The sequence below is a fragment of the Miscanthus floridulus genome, chromosome 5, assembly GCF_019320115.1.
Source record: "Miscanthus floridulus cultivar M001 chromosome 5, ASM1932011v1, whole genome shotgun sequence".
NCBI classification, from domain to species: domain Eukaryota; kingdom Viridiplantae; phylum Streptophyta; class Magnoliopsida; order Poales; family Poaceae; genus Miscanthus; species Miscanthus floridulus.
The window spans coordinates 123,186,583-123,203,460 of record NC_089584.1 but is presented as its reverse complement, the minus strand read 5'-3'; the positions used below and the strand labels follow the sequence as shown (position 1 = coordinate 123,203,460).

The 16,878-nt window shown below is 48.9% G+C and overlaps 2 protein-coding genes across 2 annotated transcripts; one reads left to right on the top strand and one right to left on the bottom strand.

Annotated features, from left to right (window-relative positions):
* Positions 1 to 1,278: 1,278 nt before the first annotated feature.
* LOC136453392 (uncharacterized) lies at positions 1,279 to 4,919 on the bottom strand. Its single transcript, XM_066453959.1, has 3 exons — positions 4,477 to 4,919; positions 3,202 to 3,303; positions 1,279 to 3,097 (listed from the first exon to the last, which is right to left on the bottom strand). Exons 1-3 carry the CDS (start codon positions 4,843 to 4,845, stop codon positions 1,547 to 1,549), a joined length of 2,022 nt encoding a protein of 673 aa, XP_066310056.1. The 5' UTR covers positions 4,846 to 4,919; the 3' UTR covers positions 1,279 to 1,546.
* Positions 4,920 to 15,148: 10,229 nt separating this feature from the next.
* LOC136453391 (uncharacterized) lies at positions 15,149 to 16,245 on the top strand. Its single transcript, XM_066453958.1, has one exon. It carries the CDS (start codon positions 15,315 to 15,317, stop codon positions 15,657 to 15,659), a length of 345 nt encoding a protein of 114 aa, XP_066310055.1. The 5' UTR covers positions 15,149 to 15,314; the 3' UTR covers positions 15,660 to 16,245.
* The last annotated feature ends 633 nt before the right edge of the window (positions 16,246 to 16,878 follow it).

The window sequence follows — 16,878 nt, the reverse complement described above, 5'->3', positions numbered from 1 at the left end:
GGAGAGGAAGAGCCAAGGAAGAAAGGGTCAGGGCCCACAGGTAATAAAGGCTCGGTGCTACGGTGACTGGCGTCGAGCTTCCTGCCATGTCACCTTCCACGTTCTCTTCGAGCCCCGGAGCGCTGGCGCCGAGACGTGTTACCTAGACGTCAGCATCAATGACGTCAAGTTAAATGTCCATATTTTGAAATATTTTCTTCAGAAGTCTATTAATGAGAAACTAAAAAAAAGCTAAAAAGTAAAAAATACTGCCGGGCAGCCGGGGCGGTGGCACACCGCACAGGAGGTCGGAGCTCGTGTCGTGACGGGGGCACGGGGCGGCCCTGCCCCTGCGCCGGGACCCGGGGACCGCCCGTAGTGCCAAGTGCGGCGCCCGGTTTCTCTTTTCTCTGCCCTGCTTTCCGGCTCTCCTTTTCCGGACGAGAGGCCGAGACAGGTGTGTGGTGCGTGGTCGGCGAGCTGGGCATGGGGGTGGTGAGATGACCTGATGCGATGCGATGCGATGCGATGCGATACGATGCGTGCTGATCTGCTTCTGCTTGCGTCCGCGGATGGTCCACGACACGCGAGGACATCTGGATCCGGAGAGATGGGCATTTGCAACTGGACAATGCCGGGGGAGCGTGGACGGACCTCTCGCAAAGGCGTATATGCCCTCGGTGTTATGACTGTGACTCTGGTGAGAGGTATTGGTATTGGGCTATTGGCTCTTGACAGGTGGAGCACTTCAGTAGGCGACTGCTTTTCATCAGTCAACTGTCCAAAAGATCTTTTTTAGCTCGTTGGGTATGTGAGCACAGAGTAACAAAAAAAAAATTCATGACAATAGTTAAGTTGGCTTCAACACGGCGATCGCTTTCAGGTCCTTCTAGAGCGTTTTTTTTTTGGTTCACAGTGCGCACCATATTATTCTTCCTTTCGTGTGCGCCGTTATATTCGTGTATAAGCATTACTAATGCGCTTCACTTCCTAGTCTGCTTTCTAACTTTTCAGATGCCCAGGCCGCAACCAGCAGCTTCGCAGCAGAAACGCCCTGGCTCTGGCTGGAGACGAACACCTCACAAGAGGGTATTGTATAGCACAGTATATGACATTAACACTACTTTGCGCTTCCGTTAGTAGGAGGGACTCATTTTTTGCGTACTAGGCTACTAGCTCTTTCAAGACATCAGTATCTATTTTCTACACTCCTTTCACCACAGGAAGTAAGAACAACACGGACCTTAACAAGGAAACAAATTTTGGGCCCGGACTTAGCCCACAAGACATCGGTTAGTGTGGTCGAATGATTTCATTGCTGATTTGATTAAAATATTTCTACACAGGACAGGCGTGATTACAACGGGGCATTGGGCTAACAATTTCATTAGGGAAGCAGGTGGGCCGCCAGGCATCAATTGGGCACGGTCAAATCTAAACACCCACTGCTGCAGCAATTCCTCTTCGCGGGGCGCTGCCTGCTCCAGGCCTCCAGCTGAAGCCCCACTAGCAGACGCATCATGGTATCTTTCGTTCGTTCATTCAAGAATGTGACCTGCTGACCATGCTATATCTTCTGCTTCAATGCTTGACGCAGCTGGACCTTACTGCCATCAATCCTTGCCTCCAGAATCTTGGACTTCAAGCTGTGCTTCTGCACTCCTCGGGGCCAGTCGATGCATCCTTTTATAGCTCGAACAATGTCCGGGTTTAGCAGGTCTGGCCTCCATTGCCCTGTGATGTGCGGACTGTCACACACTTCACTGTTCTTCAGGTCAGGAGATTCAGTGACATTTGACATCCTGGCACTTGATGATCTACCATTGAGTGTATTGGATCCCATTTTCTTTTGGTCGACAGTGTTTGATGATCTCCATAGTCCGACGAATGATCTTTTATTCCGCGACCTACCTGCTGTTGTTGAGCAAACTTCACTGATCTCACTATGTGCCTGATCATTGTCACAGTTTTCATCCCAATCAGTTCCACTCACGGAAGCATCGTTTTCTCCACAGAAGCCATTTACAGACGGTTCACTTCCTCCAGGTGAATTACTAGACCCATTCTCCTCAACTTCGCTTACAGTTTCCCATCCACTATCATCTTCTGCCGCCTCATTTCGGGTGCGAGGCTGATTGCAATATCTGCTTGGCTGATTCTCCAAGAACATGTCTGTTTCAGGACTAGCTGTATGGGCTCTTGATGCACGACTCTCGGGCCTATTTCCGTTACATTGCACAATCACCTTCTCAGCAGTATCTTCTCTTTGCTTGAGTTCTTCGAATACAGCAAAAATATCTTCTGAAGGAGGAGGGGGCTTGTAAGAGAACTCCTTGATACCATTTATCACCGAAGAGTAGATTGCTTCTTTGAGCCTCTCTGCTTCCCTTACTGTTCCTTTTTCTATATTACAGCCTGGTTGGGAACAAAGGAAATCCTCAAGTTCATACTGAAGATTGCTCAGCTGGGAATACTTATTCTCAAGTGTCAGCTTTGCATCAACCAGCTTCATTTGTACCCTCTCTTCACGCCAAACCTCAGCCATCTGGAGCATCTTCTTCTCTTCCTCCAATTCATCTCTGATCTTCATCGATTCACTTCTCATAGCCTCAACCTCAGCTTTGTCTTCTGCGATCTCCTTCGCTAATTCATCACAAACCTCTTCCATGAGCACCCGTTCCTTCCTCTCCTTCTCATAATCTTGCAAATGACGCTTTGCAGCAAACTTCATCTCAGATAGATCATTGTGCAGTTTGGAATTCAGCATTTCTGCCCGCTGTCGCTGTTTCCTCTCCCGGTTCAGTTCTTCCTTAACAGCATCTAAGATGTGGTGAAACTTATCATGTTCCCTGCTCTTCAAAGAAGCCTTTTCCTCTGCAATATTCTTCGCCAAGTGATCAAGCTGCTTTTTTGTAGATCGACACTCTGCTTCAAGCTCATGAATCCGGTCCTGAGCCACCATAAGCTCCTCCCTCAGTGAATAGATTTCTCCACCAGCATCCCTCTGATTGTGTTTAATGTAATCATAATCTGCACCCTGGCAAGCTTTCATGAATCGATGGTTCCACTTTGTTGCCATTTCTGTTTCTATTTGACGCACTGCAGAATGTGCTTCCATCTATTTGCAGTAAACATAATGTGTCAGATCGGATAGGACTTGGTAATAAATATTTTACAATGACTGTTCCTTCAGAACATACTTTAGTCATGAAAGTACTGTACCTCATGTGGGATATTGCTAACAGCCCTATTCCCTGTCCTGCCCTGGATAACTGCTTTATATTGCTGACAATGGTCAGGCGTGTGTGGGCGCTTTGAACTGGACTGCAGTTTCCAATGCATGAATTGTTAGCTGAACAGTTACATCAAGAAAAAGGAAAGATCTACTTATTATGGTAATGCATGTGAAATGGGGTAATATGACATAGAGAAGTAATCAGCTGAAGCACTGCTTCCTAATTAATATTGATGCCCTCGTTAAACTTTTCTTTAACAAGGGAGACTACCTTCATCAAACAATTAGAATGGCAATTGACAAAGGCTATTAGGGACCACTGGGCCACAATACCTATACGCCCACACTCAAACAAGACTATAAGTCTACAAGAGTACTTATATCATGTCATGGATTGAAATACCTCATCATTTCGGGTGAAATGATGAACAGATCTAAAAGCCAAATCAATAACCTGAACAAAAAAATAGGTAAAATGGACCAAACCAAAAACTGAATTAACTAGATTTAGCATGGGACAAAATAGCACAACATTGTCGTTTTAATAACAGAAAATGGACTCATTATCCTAAAAGTGTCAGCTAGATATCGACATCCATAAGTGATTCCAATGCGCAAGGTACCCAGGTGGCCAAGTCTGCAGAGGAACAAGATGGGGGGAAAGCAATATGCAGTTTGGAAAGTTTGCTCAATGTGGATGAGTACCAAAACCTGATCTATAAGGATGTTCCATAGCTCCGGTTTCCTAAAAGACTCAAAGAATCATCCCTGCAACCATTGGGCTTAGAGATGGTGTAACACTTTTCCTTATGTCAAACATAATGTTTCAGCACAGCTTGACCTTATAATCATGAAATCGCTCATCATGGATGCACAAACATTAGCATTTTTCTCTAAGTCTGACCAAAACACCAACACTGGAAAGCCACAATGCTAGTTTAACCGAAGTAGTGAGGTACTTTACTGGTACTCTAGAGTATGCCTAAACAGATCGACATGAGTCTGCAAATTCTATGCAGCTTCGATAAGAGAAGCAGCGCGTGTGTACCCGACACAGTCAATTCCCAACAATTCGATACCGACATTTCTCCAAAACTACAGGAAATGATGAGCTATGTGCCAAAACTGTCAGTTGTGTGCACCACCGACACGGCGACACCAGCTGCTACGCTACCAAAGTAGCGCCATCTACAACCCTAGAACAAAACAATCTCGACGCACGCACAAGCACATCACTGTCAGAGATCTCGCTGCATGCTCACCTGAGCCATACTACGTCGCGCCGTCCCAGGCCCAGGCGGCGGCGGCGCCTGCGGCGGCTGCATTCGCCACAGCGCCGCGGCGATCTCCCTCACCGATAGGGCAGCAGCGCCCGCGCCGGGACGGGAGGCAGAGCGAGCGCCCGCGCCCAGGGGCCACCGGACCCGCGGGGTGTCCGGAGGAGGGTGTGCCGGCGGCGGCGGGGCGGGACCCCGGCGGACGGCCGCGAGAGAGGGGCTCTGGACGCGGACCCTGCGGGCGCGGCGGCGGGACGCGGAACCGGGCCGCGGGGGAGTGGCTGCTGCCGCCCGCGGCTCGGGGCTGGCCGGAGGCGGCGGGCGGCGGGCGCGGCGGCTGCCGGGGCGCGCCATGGACGGACGGACGCGGCCGGCTCGCTCGGCGAGTGGATAGGTAGCCGAGGTGGTGGTGGTGGTCGCGGGGCGGGGCGGGGCGGGGGGTGGGGGTGGGGGTGGGGGCAGTGGCACTCGGCGTGTGCAGCGCGGGTGTGGGGTGGGGTGTGGTGGGGCGCGCGAGATCTGTGGGGTATCCGACGCTGCTGGTGCCGTGGGCGTGCGACACTGCGAGTGCTGCCTGTGACTAGCGAAGGGTAGCCGAGATGCGATGCGAGGACGCTTGACAACATGGAAAAGCGGATCGTGTCGGCTTCACTTACACTCTTGTTGATCACAACGTAAGGTTCTCAAACCACAGAAATTCTATTCGAGATCTGTACGCGAGAATCCAGTTCCAATGTTATCGAATACTGTAGCATGTGTTAGTTTCAAAGTTTGACCCGGCGTGCCGGTCGTGAGCACACACACGATACAGGAACTTAGCATAATCTGATGCGTCTGGGGCGCGCCAGCACCCACCAGTAAGGGCTTCCCAGCGCGACACGGTCCCTGTGAGGTTCCCTCCCAAAATGCCAAATTTTTCAAGATTCTTCGTCACATCGAATCTTTAGATGCATGCATAAAGCATTAAATATAAATAAAAAATAAAACTAATTATACAGTTTAGACGAAATCCACGAGACGAATCTTTTAAGCCTAATTAAATTATGATTGGACACTAATTGTTAAATAATAACGAAAACGCTACGGTATCGTTTTGCCAAAAATTTCGACAACCAAGGCCCAGTTTAGATTGCGAAAAATTTGGCAAAACGACAATGTAGCGTTTTCATTGTTATTTGGCAATTAGTGTCCAATCATAGTCTAATTAGGCTTAAAAGATTCGTCTCGTGGATTTCATCTAAACTGTGTAATTAGTTTTATTTTTTATTTATATTTAATACTTCATGCATGCGTTTTCGTATTCGATGTGACGGAGAATCTTGAAAAATTTGCAACGTGTTTGGCTGGTAGACTGTACAGTGGATTTTGGATGGTTTTGGATAATTCAATAGTATTCTGTGAAAAAGAATAAGCTAAAACAAGCTGAAACAACCATTACATGACCAGCCGAACACTTTGTTGACGTTTTGGGAGGGAACTGAACGGGGCCCAAACTAGCCCACGGTGGCTATTAGCCTCAACCTCCACGTACGCAATTGGTGTCCACCTCACATCCACTGCAGAAGCGCCGAGTGCTTTGTCTGACGAAAACTAGAAGCAGTCATCCTCGCACGCGTTGGAGCTAGAGCAGCATATAGCCTCACCACGCTTTTTCACGGGACCAAGGCTCAGTTTTAGATGCGAATTTTTTTACAAAATACAACTGTAGCTTTTTTTTTTGTGTGTGTTATTTGATAATTAGTATTTAATTATAGTCTAATTAGGTTTAAAAGATTCGTCTCGTGAATTTCGTCTAAACTGTATAATTAGTTTTATTTTTTATTTATATTTAATGCTTTATGCGTACGTCCAAATATTTAATATGACAAAAAATCTTGAAAATTTTGACAAAATGGAGTAGAACTAAACAGGGCCCAAACACAGAAAACTTGCAGGACATAGGCTATTGGTGTGTCAGAGGAGAGCATTCACACTTGCATTGGGAAAATTAATAGGTAGGTGCTGCTCTATCTAGGTGGCCTATTACTTTTTCCTAAGTACGTCCCTAACAAGCTGTTTAATAACAGCTAGCTGATATTGTTTTTAAAGTCATCAGCGACGGACAAGTAGATAAGCTCGCACAGTTTTCGATAAGCTTTCTCTCCGTATCTCTTCTCTATGGGACCTGTGCACCTCCACGGTTCTATTTTTTTAATCCGTCGTGTTGCCACGTCAGCAGGAGATTTCTCCAAACCATTGCGTACGTCCAAAAGACCAGTCTTAATGGGGTTTTATTAGAGTTTTATGGACATTAAATAGGTTGATATGACACCGTATTAATTAAAAGAGAGATAATAAAAGTTTTATGAAAATATAGAGAATTTTATAGGGATAAAACTCTTCTGCATTATTTTTAAAATATTAATGTATTGATAATAGAGCCATAAAATTCTCAATGAGACCGGCCTAAGGCACACTCCTGATAGCCTGCGTTGTTGCTGCCCTAGTCATCAAAGCAACTTCCATCATGGCAGAAAAGCGAGACAGAAAGCCAGAAAGGCCAACACCTGTGATTATCGTCCGGTCGGCGCTGTTCATCCACGGCACCGGCACTTGGGTGTGCCGTGCTCTTTTCAGGAGCGTAACGGAAAGGGTTGCGTCATTTTGATGGGTGGACGATGTGCGCAGCTTGCCTGTACAACAATCGACCGATTAAAACAGGTGTCGTGCCATATTCTACTTTTTCGGCTTCTTTTTTAACCGAAATAGTATTTTTCTCTCACAACCATTCAGCCGGAACAGTATTTTTCAATCAGTTTCAGACGAACGAACGGGGCCTTTGAGTCGCATCAAACATGATGCTAGCCTCCTTTGGAATCTGCAGACTATTCAGTTGGCTGGTTCGTGAAGAAGTACTGCTGGCTGATTTGTGTGAGAAAAAAATACTATTTCGGCTAGAAATTTACGATCGGTTACGACAAGCCACAACCAAACGAACATGCTGCTCATCGTGGATGTTAAGCTGAAGCACATGAATACTATAGCACCCCTGTTTATCTCGTGCTTGCTTGATTCTTTTCCTTTCTGTGGCCATAGCGGTAAAATAGTTAGGGGTATAACCTTTTTCCTAAGTCCAATAGTTCCTGTAAGGGTACAGTTAGTCAGTTCCTTGTTACAACAGGGCATCGTATTGCTTGTAAACAAACTGGATTCCTTCTTTTTTGTCCTTTTTTTTAGAAACAGCTTCTTTTTGTTCAATTAATACTTACTAACAAACATGCCCGTGCATTGCAATGAAAACTAATACGTCTTGGAATCGTACTTCATACGCGAGTTATTGTAACTCTTATGAGCATGGATCATGACTCGGGGTCCATATAGAACACAGGGTGTAAGGATATAATAAGGTCATGATATCGGATTTGAGTTTTATTGACATGTGGAGGATGAACTCAAACCCCGAGGTGAGTTTCTACAAGCGACCGAAAAAATTCTACATCTTTAATTAAGGTATAGATATATATAGATTATTAGTTTGGATGACAAACTGCTTAAGGTCTCAGTCATGATTTGTTCATTAGAGAAGAATAAAGGTTCGACGATTCCATATACTATATTTATTATTTATTTTTCTGTTATAAAAAAAGGAGACAAAAAAGAGAAAAAAAAACAAAAAAGGTCACGTATTGAAGATTCATCTCACGCATTGTTTTTTCTGCTTACTATTTTTGTTATTTGTTATTTTTGTTTATAAAAAAGGGAGATAAAAAAGAGAAAAAAACACTTACAAAACTGAACGTGGGGTTATATCTCACGAAAACTGGATAGAGTAAAAAGGAAACGGACAAGGACAAGAACATGCAAACAGAAACGTTTTCTACGAAACAGAAGTCCAGGGGACCGCCGCTCTCCACAAGGTACATCTTGTTCCTATGGGCTTCGATAGACTAGAACTTCTGCGGAGCTGATGGCCGAGACCGAGTTACTTTAGGAATTATTAGGTTGGATGAAAACCTGAAGTAACGAAAATTTTTGCCTCTTCAGTATCAGGATAGATAGATAGATAACATCCTGTCTACGTTTGTTTTTATTAAGTTTCCACAAGGTCCTGCAGCCCATTGGAGGCCCAGAGTTTTTTTACTTTGATGGTTGGACCAATTGCCACCCTAATACAGAGCAACAACTGTCCACTGCACAATTTGACAGTTCAGGCAAAACCCAAACGCAAATGCAAGAGCCTATTTCAGGCCTAAAGCGTTTGCTTATACTATGGTCGATAGGGGTCATGACCCTAGTTAGACAGGCCCGGCCTTAGCTACCAGCAGTTCTGCCCGGCCTTGGAACACATTACCGTCCTGGGCCTTGTCGGCTCCCCTAGTGAGCCCCCAGAGTAGAAGAACCAGTGTCACCGTTTCAACCAGTGTCTCGGAGGCCAACCGGAGCACACGTCTGAAGGCATGGTCCGGCTGGAGATCAGAGGGAGGATCTGAATCTGACCAAGCAAGGCAACGGGAGATTCCACTGCCGCCACGTCGTTCGCACAAGCAAAAAGGTGAATCGGTATTCCGTTCTCATCACATTTCTTTCCTCCGTCTTGACACGCTTGCGAAGTGTTCAACACTCGAGATTTCGAGGCTGGCTTCTGTGTCTTGTCAAAAAAAACATTAAATCCACTTTTGACCTCTCAACTATTGGGTTCGTCTAATTTTGATCATCAACTACAAAACCGTCTAATGCCGGTACCCAACTGTCAAAACCGTTCACTTTTAACACCTGGGCGCGGACAGGGCTGTTTTGTCTAACGTAAAGCGGGTTGACCACGCCACAATGGCATTGACCGCCACGTAGGACGCCAACGTCCATCTCAGTGACATGTGGGGCCCACGCATCACTCTCTCATCCCCTCCCTCTCCATCCTCACGGCAGCGCCCCCACGCTGCCTCTAGCCTGAGCGACGCCGACGTCGTCCCCCGTGCAGGCATTCGACATGAAGCCGCGTAGGGGGCGCAGGCCTTGGCTTTCCCAATGGCAATGCAGTGAGCAGTTGTCGTGGACGCGCGAGGATCAGGAGAGGCGAGACACGCCGCCGGAGGCTTGAAGAGGACCAGCACGCCCGCGGACGGCGAGGCGGCGGCGATGGCGCGGGGGCTGCCGCAGACGAGGTGCGGCACGAGGTGGACGGGGAGGTCGGGCGCGGCGGCTGTGGTAGGCGAGGCGAGGAGCTGGAGCGCGAGCGCGGAGACGTGCTGCTGGTGGGCGACGCCAGTGGAGGGGAGAGGTCCTTGTGGAGCTGGTGCGTGGCGAGCGGGAGCAACGAGAGCGAGGCCGGGTGGAGCAAGAGGGACGCGACGAGGTAGGCTAGGCGCTTGTGGGGCAGGTGCGGCGAGGCGAGGAGCTCCATGGCGGCGAAGGCGAGCGGGTGGGAGCCGACGGGGGCGAAGTGGAGCGAGGAGAGGTAGGCGAGCTTCTGCAGCGCGACAGACTTGGTGGCGGTGTCAGGGGCGCGAATCTCGTGGTGGATCTCGGAGAGCGCGCGGGTGACGGCCGCGACCTCGCCGGTGGCCGACTTGTCGGCGCGGAGGGACTTGATGAGGTCGTTTAGGGAGCGCTGGAAGAGGGTGTCCACTAGCGACGGCGCCACGGCGGGCGCCGGCGGGGTGGAGGCTATCAGCAGTGGTGACTGAAGAGGAAAAGCAGAGGGAGAGGATGAGTGATTGACATGTGGGCCCCACGTCACTAAGATGAAGGCCGATGTCCTACGTGGCGGTCAATGCCAGCGTGGTGTGGTCAAACCCGCTCCACGTCGGTCAAAACAGCCCCGCCCACGTGCCAGGTGCTAAAAATGAACGGTTTTGACAGTTTGGGTACCAACATTAGACGATTTTGTAGTTGAGGGTCAAAATTAGACGACCCAATAGTTAGAGGACCAAAAGTGAACTTAATCAAAAAAAAAAATAAGTAGGTTTGTCCGAGACCAAGATTTCGGTTAGGTTACCCATGCACATCGCCTCGCCTGCCTGCAGGTCAGGGACCCGGGCAACGACAACGAGTTGCCTCCTGCCATCCGAGGAATTCTGAGCTCTCATGTGAGGGTAGAGTGGCGACCGCTTCTTTATTTCGTGCCGGTGGAAGCTGTGGACGTCTTGGAACAAGTTGGTGGAGTTTGCGATCATGAATCCCGTTTTTATTAAGCATTAAGCAGTAATGCATTTTTTTAATAGAGGCGACGGTTTCAGTAATGGTATGCAACTATCAGATTGAACCCCTGAGCCCACACGTGCGCCCGATGTGCTGAAGAGCAATTTCTTTCCTTGAAAATTTTTATTGACTGCGACCTCCTCTTGCAAGCGCTGCCAAAATTGTCATGCAAATACAGGAATACAGAGAGAAACATGATAAACGCTAAAACCGTGCTCGAGGAATACCGAAACTGGAACTCCGACGATTTTCTACTCACGTGTGCTGGGTCTGGACAAAATAAGGTTCTCTGTCTTCGACGGGAAAGTTTGGCCTGATTGCCTGAAGATGGACACTCGTCTGACAGTCTGACGCCGTTCTTACACAGAAAACTGCTACAATATCACGAAATCCAGTCGGACGCCGTTTATATGGGACAAGCTGACAAGTTAACACTTGGCTGAATTCAAAACTAAAAAGAAAAGAAATAAAGAAAGCCGAGGGCACCATTTTCTAGGGAAGAACTGGATTTTGAGTTTAATGAGTTAGTCCAACCTAATCCTGCGCCGAAGAGATCCACCAGCAAGGATACATTTTAGAGTTCAATTCGAGACAACGGCTACAAACACGAGCTTCACCAAACTGTTCAGCTAACAGTTGCTTATTCTACTGCTTTCAGAAGCATGCTTCTTTGCTTCGTTTTGTTTGTATTTTTGTAGCTGGTCTTTGTCACGACCACCACAGAACGAAGCACGTGCAAACCTTTTTGCTACCTATATACCTAAAAGGTGCAAGCTTTGCTCAGTTTCAATGTATGTATCCTTTTTACTTGTTATTTTTAAAAGACTTTTCTGAATGTGTGGTCACCAAAATAAGGCTACTCCGATCCTATGCTGTAAAGCCGAATTCCGATGCGACATTTGTGAAACTGAAAAGGATGCTTAGCTTACGTAGACCAACTGCAAGAGTGATGCCAGCAACGACGCTGGAATCCTAAGCGCGGATCACAATTGATTCATGCTACCCTTAAACAATTTATGCGCTAGTTATCGTTTTTTTATATTATATATATATATATATATATATATATATATATATATATATATATATATATATATATATATATATATATATATATAAAAGGACCGCTTGTTATCGTTGATTGTCATATGCGACGCACAATAGCTAGAGCATGCACCCGCCCATGTATTTTTACCCATTTCAGTGCACCACGTAAGTTAACTCATCTTTTTTTTTTCTCAAAGTTGAAAATTTTCGATAAAATAGTGCCCTCGGTTGGAAACAAAGCAAGGTTGTTACACCTAGCCGACCAAGCAAATTTGGTCTCTACTTACTCTGATCACCTATTCTCCTTGTGCCTTTCTACTTTATGATCTTTCGGTGAAAGATGAGATCCATAGCGTCAGTATTATCCCTTCCCCCCCCCCCCCCCCCCCCCCCCCCCCCCCCTATTTTCTGTCGTGCACTCCACTCGATCCAGCATTTTCTCTCGGAAGGAACGTACTGCATATTTTGTACTCCGTATCATGTAAAGTATACCAGCGTCATTTTCGTGACCTCGAGTGCCCAGACAACGAAACATCAGCCTGGTGGTATCTGCCGCTGCCTTGCGAGTTCTGACTAGCTGTGCATGCTCACCTGTCGTCCCAGAGCTCTTACCTGCATGAAAGAAAAAAACAACATATATTTATATATATTCCTGAGCCTTCAGAGTTCAGAGGCAGCACGAGTGTGTCGGCGGTGACACTCATGGGCTTTTCAGAACACGAACAACAGGAGGTCAAGACCGACCGCTATCAATCGCACCTCACAAGCTCAAGGGACAGAGCAGAAATGAGCCGCACCCGCACGCAGAATTTCTGAACTCGTGTGCTATAGCTAGCTGTACCGACCGCCTGTTCGGCTGGGGCTGGCTGGCTGGCTGGGCTGGCCAGCCCCCTCACACGGACACGGTTTACATGAACAGTGTTTTCAGCTAGAACAGTATTTTCCTGTCACACGAACTAGCCAGCAATATTTTTTCACGAACCAGCGATGATACGAACCAGCCAACTGAACAGGCTGAGTCAGTGCAGGTCTTCAGGCGCCCGGCCGGTGTACTTACCAGAATGATGGTAGGGGAGTTAATTATGCCACGACACGCTAACGCGCCTAAACCTAACCACAGGCAGAAGCAGGAACTTAATTAGTTTAAAGCGGTTCGACCAGATTTGAGATATATATCCCGTTCACATTCACTGCCAGCTATCGATTACGTTCAGTTTGCTTTTCTGAGGCCATGTTTGGTTGGGCTTTTGGCTTTGGCTTTTGGCCCCAAAAGCTAAAAGCCCAATCAAAAGGGCTGCTTTTGGAGGGTGCTTTTTCAGAAACAGCTGCTTTTTCGTAGTTCATTTTTGAAAGCTGGTTTGACCCTGCTTTTGGCTTTTGGCTTTCTGCTTTTCGAAATTGGTGGAATAAAAAGCTCTTCCATAGTTGTTTCAAGAGAGATAAAGATAAAAGGTATATTTTATACTTGTTTAACCAAATAGCTTTCAGCTTTTCTACAGCTCACAGCCCACAGCAGCTTTTTTCCACAGCCACAGCTCAACCAAACAGGGCCTGATCCTACTGCTACTGGCTTTAGTACTGGTGATGCGCACGCAAGGGAAGAATTCCTCAGATCAATTGCATATAGCAGCATAATAGGGGATTCAGAGTTTGAGACCGGTTGATACCAAGGTCAAGTAATTAAAGGAGCTGGGCGGCACGGCACTTTCATGATGGGCCGTTGTCTACATCAGGCCGTCGCCTGTAATGCAAAAGTTCCAATCTTGAACAACAACACGCCAACTTCCACTCGTGTGCTACGTAGAGCAACGGCGTTGCCGAATCCACCAGGCTGCTAGACGAAAACTGCAAGAGTCGTAAAGGGAGCAAGAGCACAGAGTGCATGCGCAGCGCACCATGCATGGCCCGTGCAGTCGCTGACACTGCCGTCCACCGTGGGAGAGAACTCCGGCACGTCGTCTCTCGCTCTCTGCAGAGTTGCACGATTGCCCTTTTATGCACTCGAACTCCATATTGCCATGCCGCCCAGACTGCTTTGCTGGACCAAGACGGCAAGACCATGCTCTCAGATCAGCCTACCACGAAACATGCTCAACCAGCCGTTGCCGGTCATGACACGAGTCATGGCTGCTACTCCAATCTGGCAACTGCCAAACGCATGAGACGACATCCTCTGTGGTGCAACGGAAACAGAATCTCGAGAACCATGCAACGACCCTGCCAACGAATTCGATATTCGGATGTGTGTGCCAAGCGGCAACTGTAGTATAACAGCATGGTGAGTACTTTGTATCAGGAGGCCAGATAGAGTTGTACTAGACGACTTCTTCTATTCGCCCCTAGTTTCGTTGGCGCCATCATCCAAGTCAACTGGTCCCTGACGTACGCCGCGGCTGGTCGCTTGTGCGCACGTACAAGCTGGATCGAGCTGCCAGTTCATCCTATCCACCCAGTGACCCAGACACCGCGTCCGATGGCGTCATACTCATACGGAAACTGCGGGAACGCAGAAATGTACGCCTCACCCGTTGCCTGGCTGGCTGCTCATCGCTCGGTCGTGCTACGCAGGCAGGGCCAAGTGGCCAACCGCAACCTGAGTACCTGACAGTGTTTTCCCATCCTATGTACCAACCGTGCAAGTACAACGGTAGGTCGCGGATAGCTCATCTCAGCCGTTAGCTCGCACGTCGGCTTCTCGTTTCTGGTTGCTAAACTCTACAATACAATGTAGCCATATAGGGGTCGTCGTCCTTGGGTACCTGCGAAACGGCGACATCTGCCATTTCCATCCCATAACTTAATATCTATCGGAGTCATCATGAATTCATGACGAAGCTAGTAACCATAATTACCAGCAGGCTAATGTGCATCGACATCCAGCTCGCTGTTGCATGTGACGACCTACGGTACTTGGCAGCTAAGTCACCGATGGAACGTGCCCAGAACTTGCAGGGGCTGGCACTACTCGGAGGCACATGCGAATGGACACGATGCACCACACCGGCGGCACCGAGCCACCGACGAGGCGCCCGCTGCGGGCTGCGGCTACGGCACCACCGCGGCATGCATGTGGTGGTGTCCCTGTCCCCAGCCAAGCGCGCGCGCCGCGGCTAAGCAACTCTGGGTGCTGGCTGCCTGACGCCGACGCGCCGTGTTGTCACCACCAGCGCTCAGCTCAGCTCTTCTGGCCCGTGTGCCGCGCAGGGGAATCCCCTGGAAACACCGCGTTCCCACCGGGCCGGCGGGGCCCCCTCCCGCCCGAGATCCCCCGCGCCTCCGCGTTCAGACCCGTGGACCCCGCGGCGCCACTTCCCAACTCGGCGTCCACGCAGGACTTACACGGCCACGTCGGAGTCCAGTGCCGCGCGAACGTTAGGTGCACCGCGCCTGCCTCCCTGAAGACGCCGTTCCCTCAAACTATAAAAAACTCCCGTCCCGAGCGAGCCGGTCGCACAAAGACCACCAACCTAATCTCATCCGGTACGCCGCAGCAGCAGCATCACCACCACCACAGCGGGCGGCGCCGGCGATAACATCGACGACTGAGCGAGGACAAGAAGAAGAGGAAGAACCCGTACGTGCAGCGCGCGCGCGTGTCGATGGGCAACTGCGCCGTGACGCAGCACGCGGTGACGTCGTGGGCGGACGACGGCGAGTGGGACGTGCCGTCGGCGGCCGAGGAGGAGGAGGCGGCCGCCGCCGGGACCAGCCGGAGGAAGGACCAGGACCACGCGGCGGCGGCGGAGGTCACGATCAGGATCACCAAGAAGCAGCTGCAGGAGCTGATGGAGAAGAGGGCCGGTGGCCTCCACGGCCTCAAGAGCCGCCGGGCCGCCGCGCAGCTGCTGGCGGACGTCATGAACGCCGGCCAGGTCTACCACCACTGCAAGGCGGCGCACTGGAAGCCCGCGCTGCAGAGCATCCCGGAGGCCGTCGAGTCATGACGGCTGACGCACGGCACAATGCTGCCATGGCGGGCGGTTTGCCTGCCTGCTGCTTCCTCCTCTTCATCTTTGGTTGCTTCTTCGTGGTTGCAGCCTTGCAGGCTGGCACCTTTCCCTCGGGTGACTCACCGTGTCATTCTTTTAGTTTGGATGCAATATGCCACGAACGATGTACAGTGGTAGGAATTAGTAAAGGAGGCGTACACTCTGTCCATACCAAAACTTGGAAAGTGTGAATTTCTTGAGCAGCTACCCATGTTTCACGTATCAGAGCATGATCGTCGCAAAAACAACGACCACCCCCTAATGGTCAGGTACACTATGGTCTACTACACTTTTTGCTGATTAGTCTTGGTCCCCTCCGTTTTGTATGGTCGTGTTACCATTAGCATGCGGAAGAGTCAGGATTAATCATATGTACAAATACATTCCGCTTCACTGAAAGCCCACTATTCCAGCATGGAAATGCTTAGTATTTAGCTTGTGCTTGACGCAAGAGGCGACTAATATATGTAAAATATATATTTTTGGGAAATGTTTTGTGCTTACTGAGCTTACTGGATGAGTGGATGTATTATCTTCGCTATCTTGCGCTCAGGGAACTTTTATCGACAAAAAACTCAGGGACCTTCTTCAGGCTAATTTTCGAGGCCACAAAAGATGATGAGCAAGAGCTAGTGACAAAAATTCAGTAAAAAGAACTCACTAGTAGTTAGGAAAAGGGAGCAACTTTTTGGTGAGAACTGAGCACTTGACCCAAAGAAACAACTCCTCTAACTATGAAAATGCTCAAATGGCTCATCGCCTCATCATTCTGTCGGGACCAGGACACCTTCGCTACGAAATGATCCACACATTTCGCAGGTCAAGATTTACCACAAAACCCGCTTAGTGCTTACAAGAAGGTGGAGATAAAACGGCTGATCCACATTAGCAGTAGGTGCGCACCAACACGTTGACAAGACGAGGTCCAGATCAAGGTTGCTCGACGTAGCAATCAGTCGATTAAACTCTCAAGTGGTGGCCGTAGTGTAGCTGTCGTTTTGACCGCAGGTGTTTGCTCTCTGGGCCCCGCCCTCCAGAGCTGTGGAACTGGCGTTTTCCAGCATAGTGACAGCTCCTCCGTATGTATTTGACACGGCGTATATTTTTGGTGTCCTGAACCTTCAGTCTGGTGGTGGTTAGCAGATGTAGAGCAATTATTAGGTAGGTCAAATGA

Coding starts and splice junctions, on each gene's coding strand:
- LOC136453392 (XM_066453959.1), bottom strand. CDS start 4,845: ATGGCGCGCCCCGGCAGCCGCCGCGCCCGCCGCCCGCCGCCTCCGGCC. Junction 3,304..4,476: donor CGCGACGTAGTATGGCTCAG/GTGAGCATGCAG, acceptor TGGAAACTGCAG/TCCAGTTCAAAGCGCCCACA. Junction 3,098..3,201: donor TTAGCAATATCCCACATGAG/GTACAGTACTTT, acceptor TACTGCAAATAG/ATGGAAGCACATTCTGCAGT.
- LOC136453391 (XM_066453958.1), top strand. CDS start 15,315: ATGGGCAACTGCGCCGTGACGCAGCACGCGGTGACGTCGTGGGCGGAC.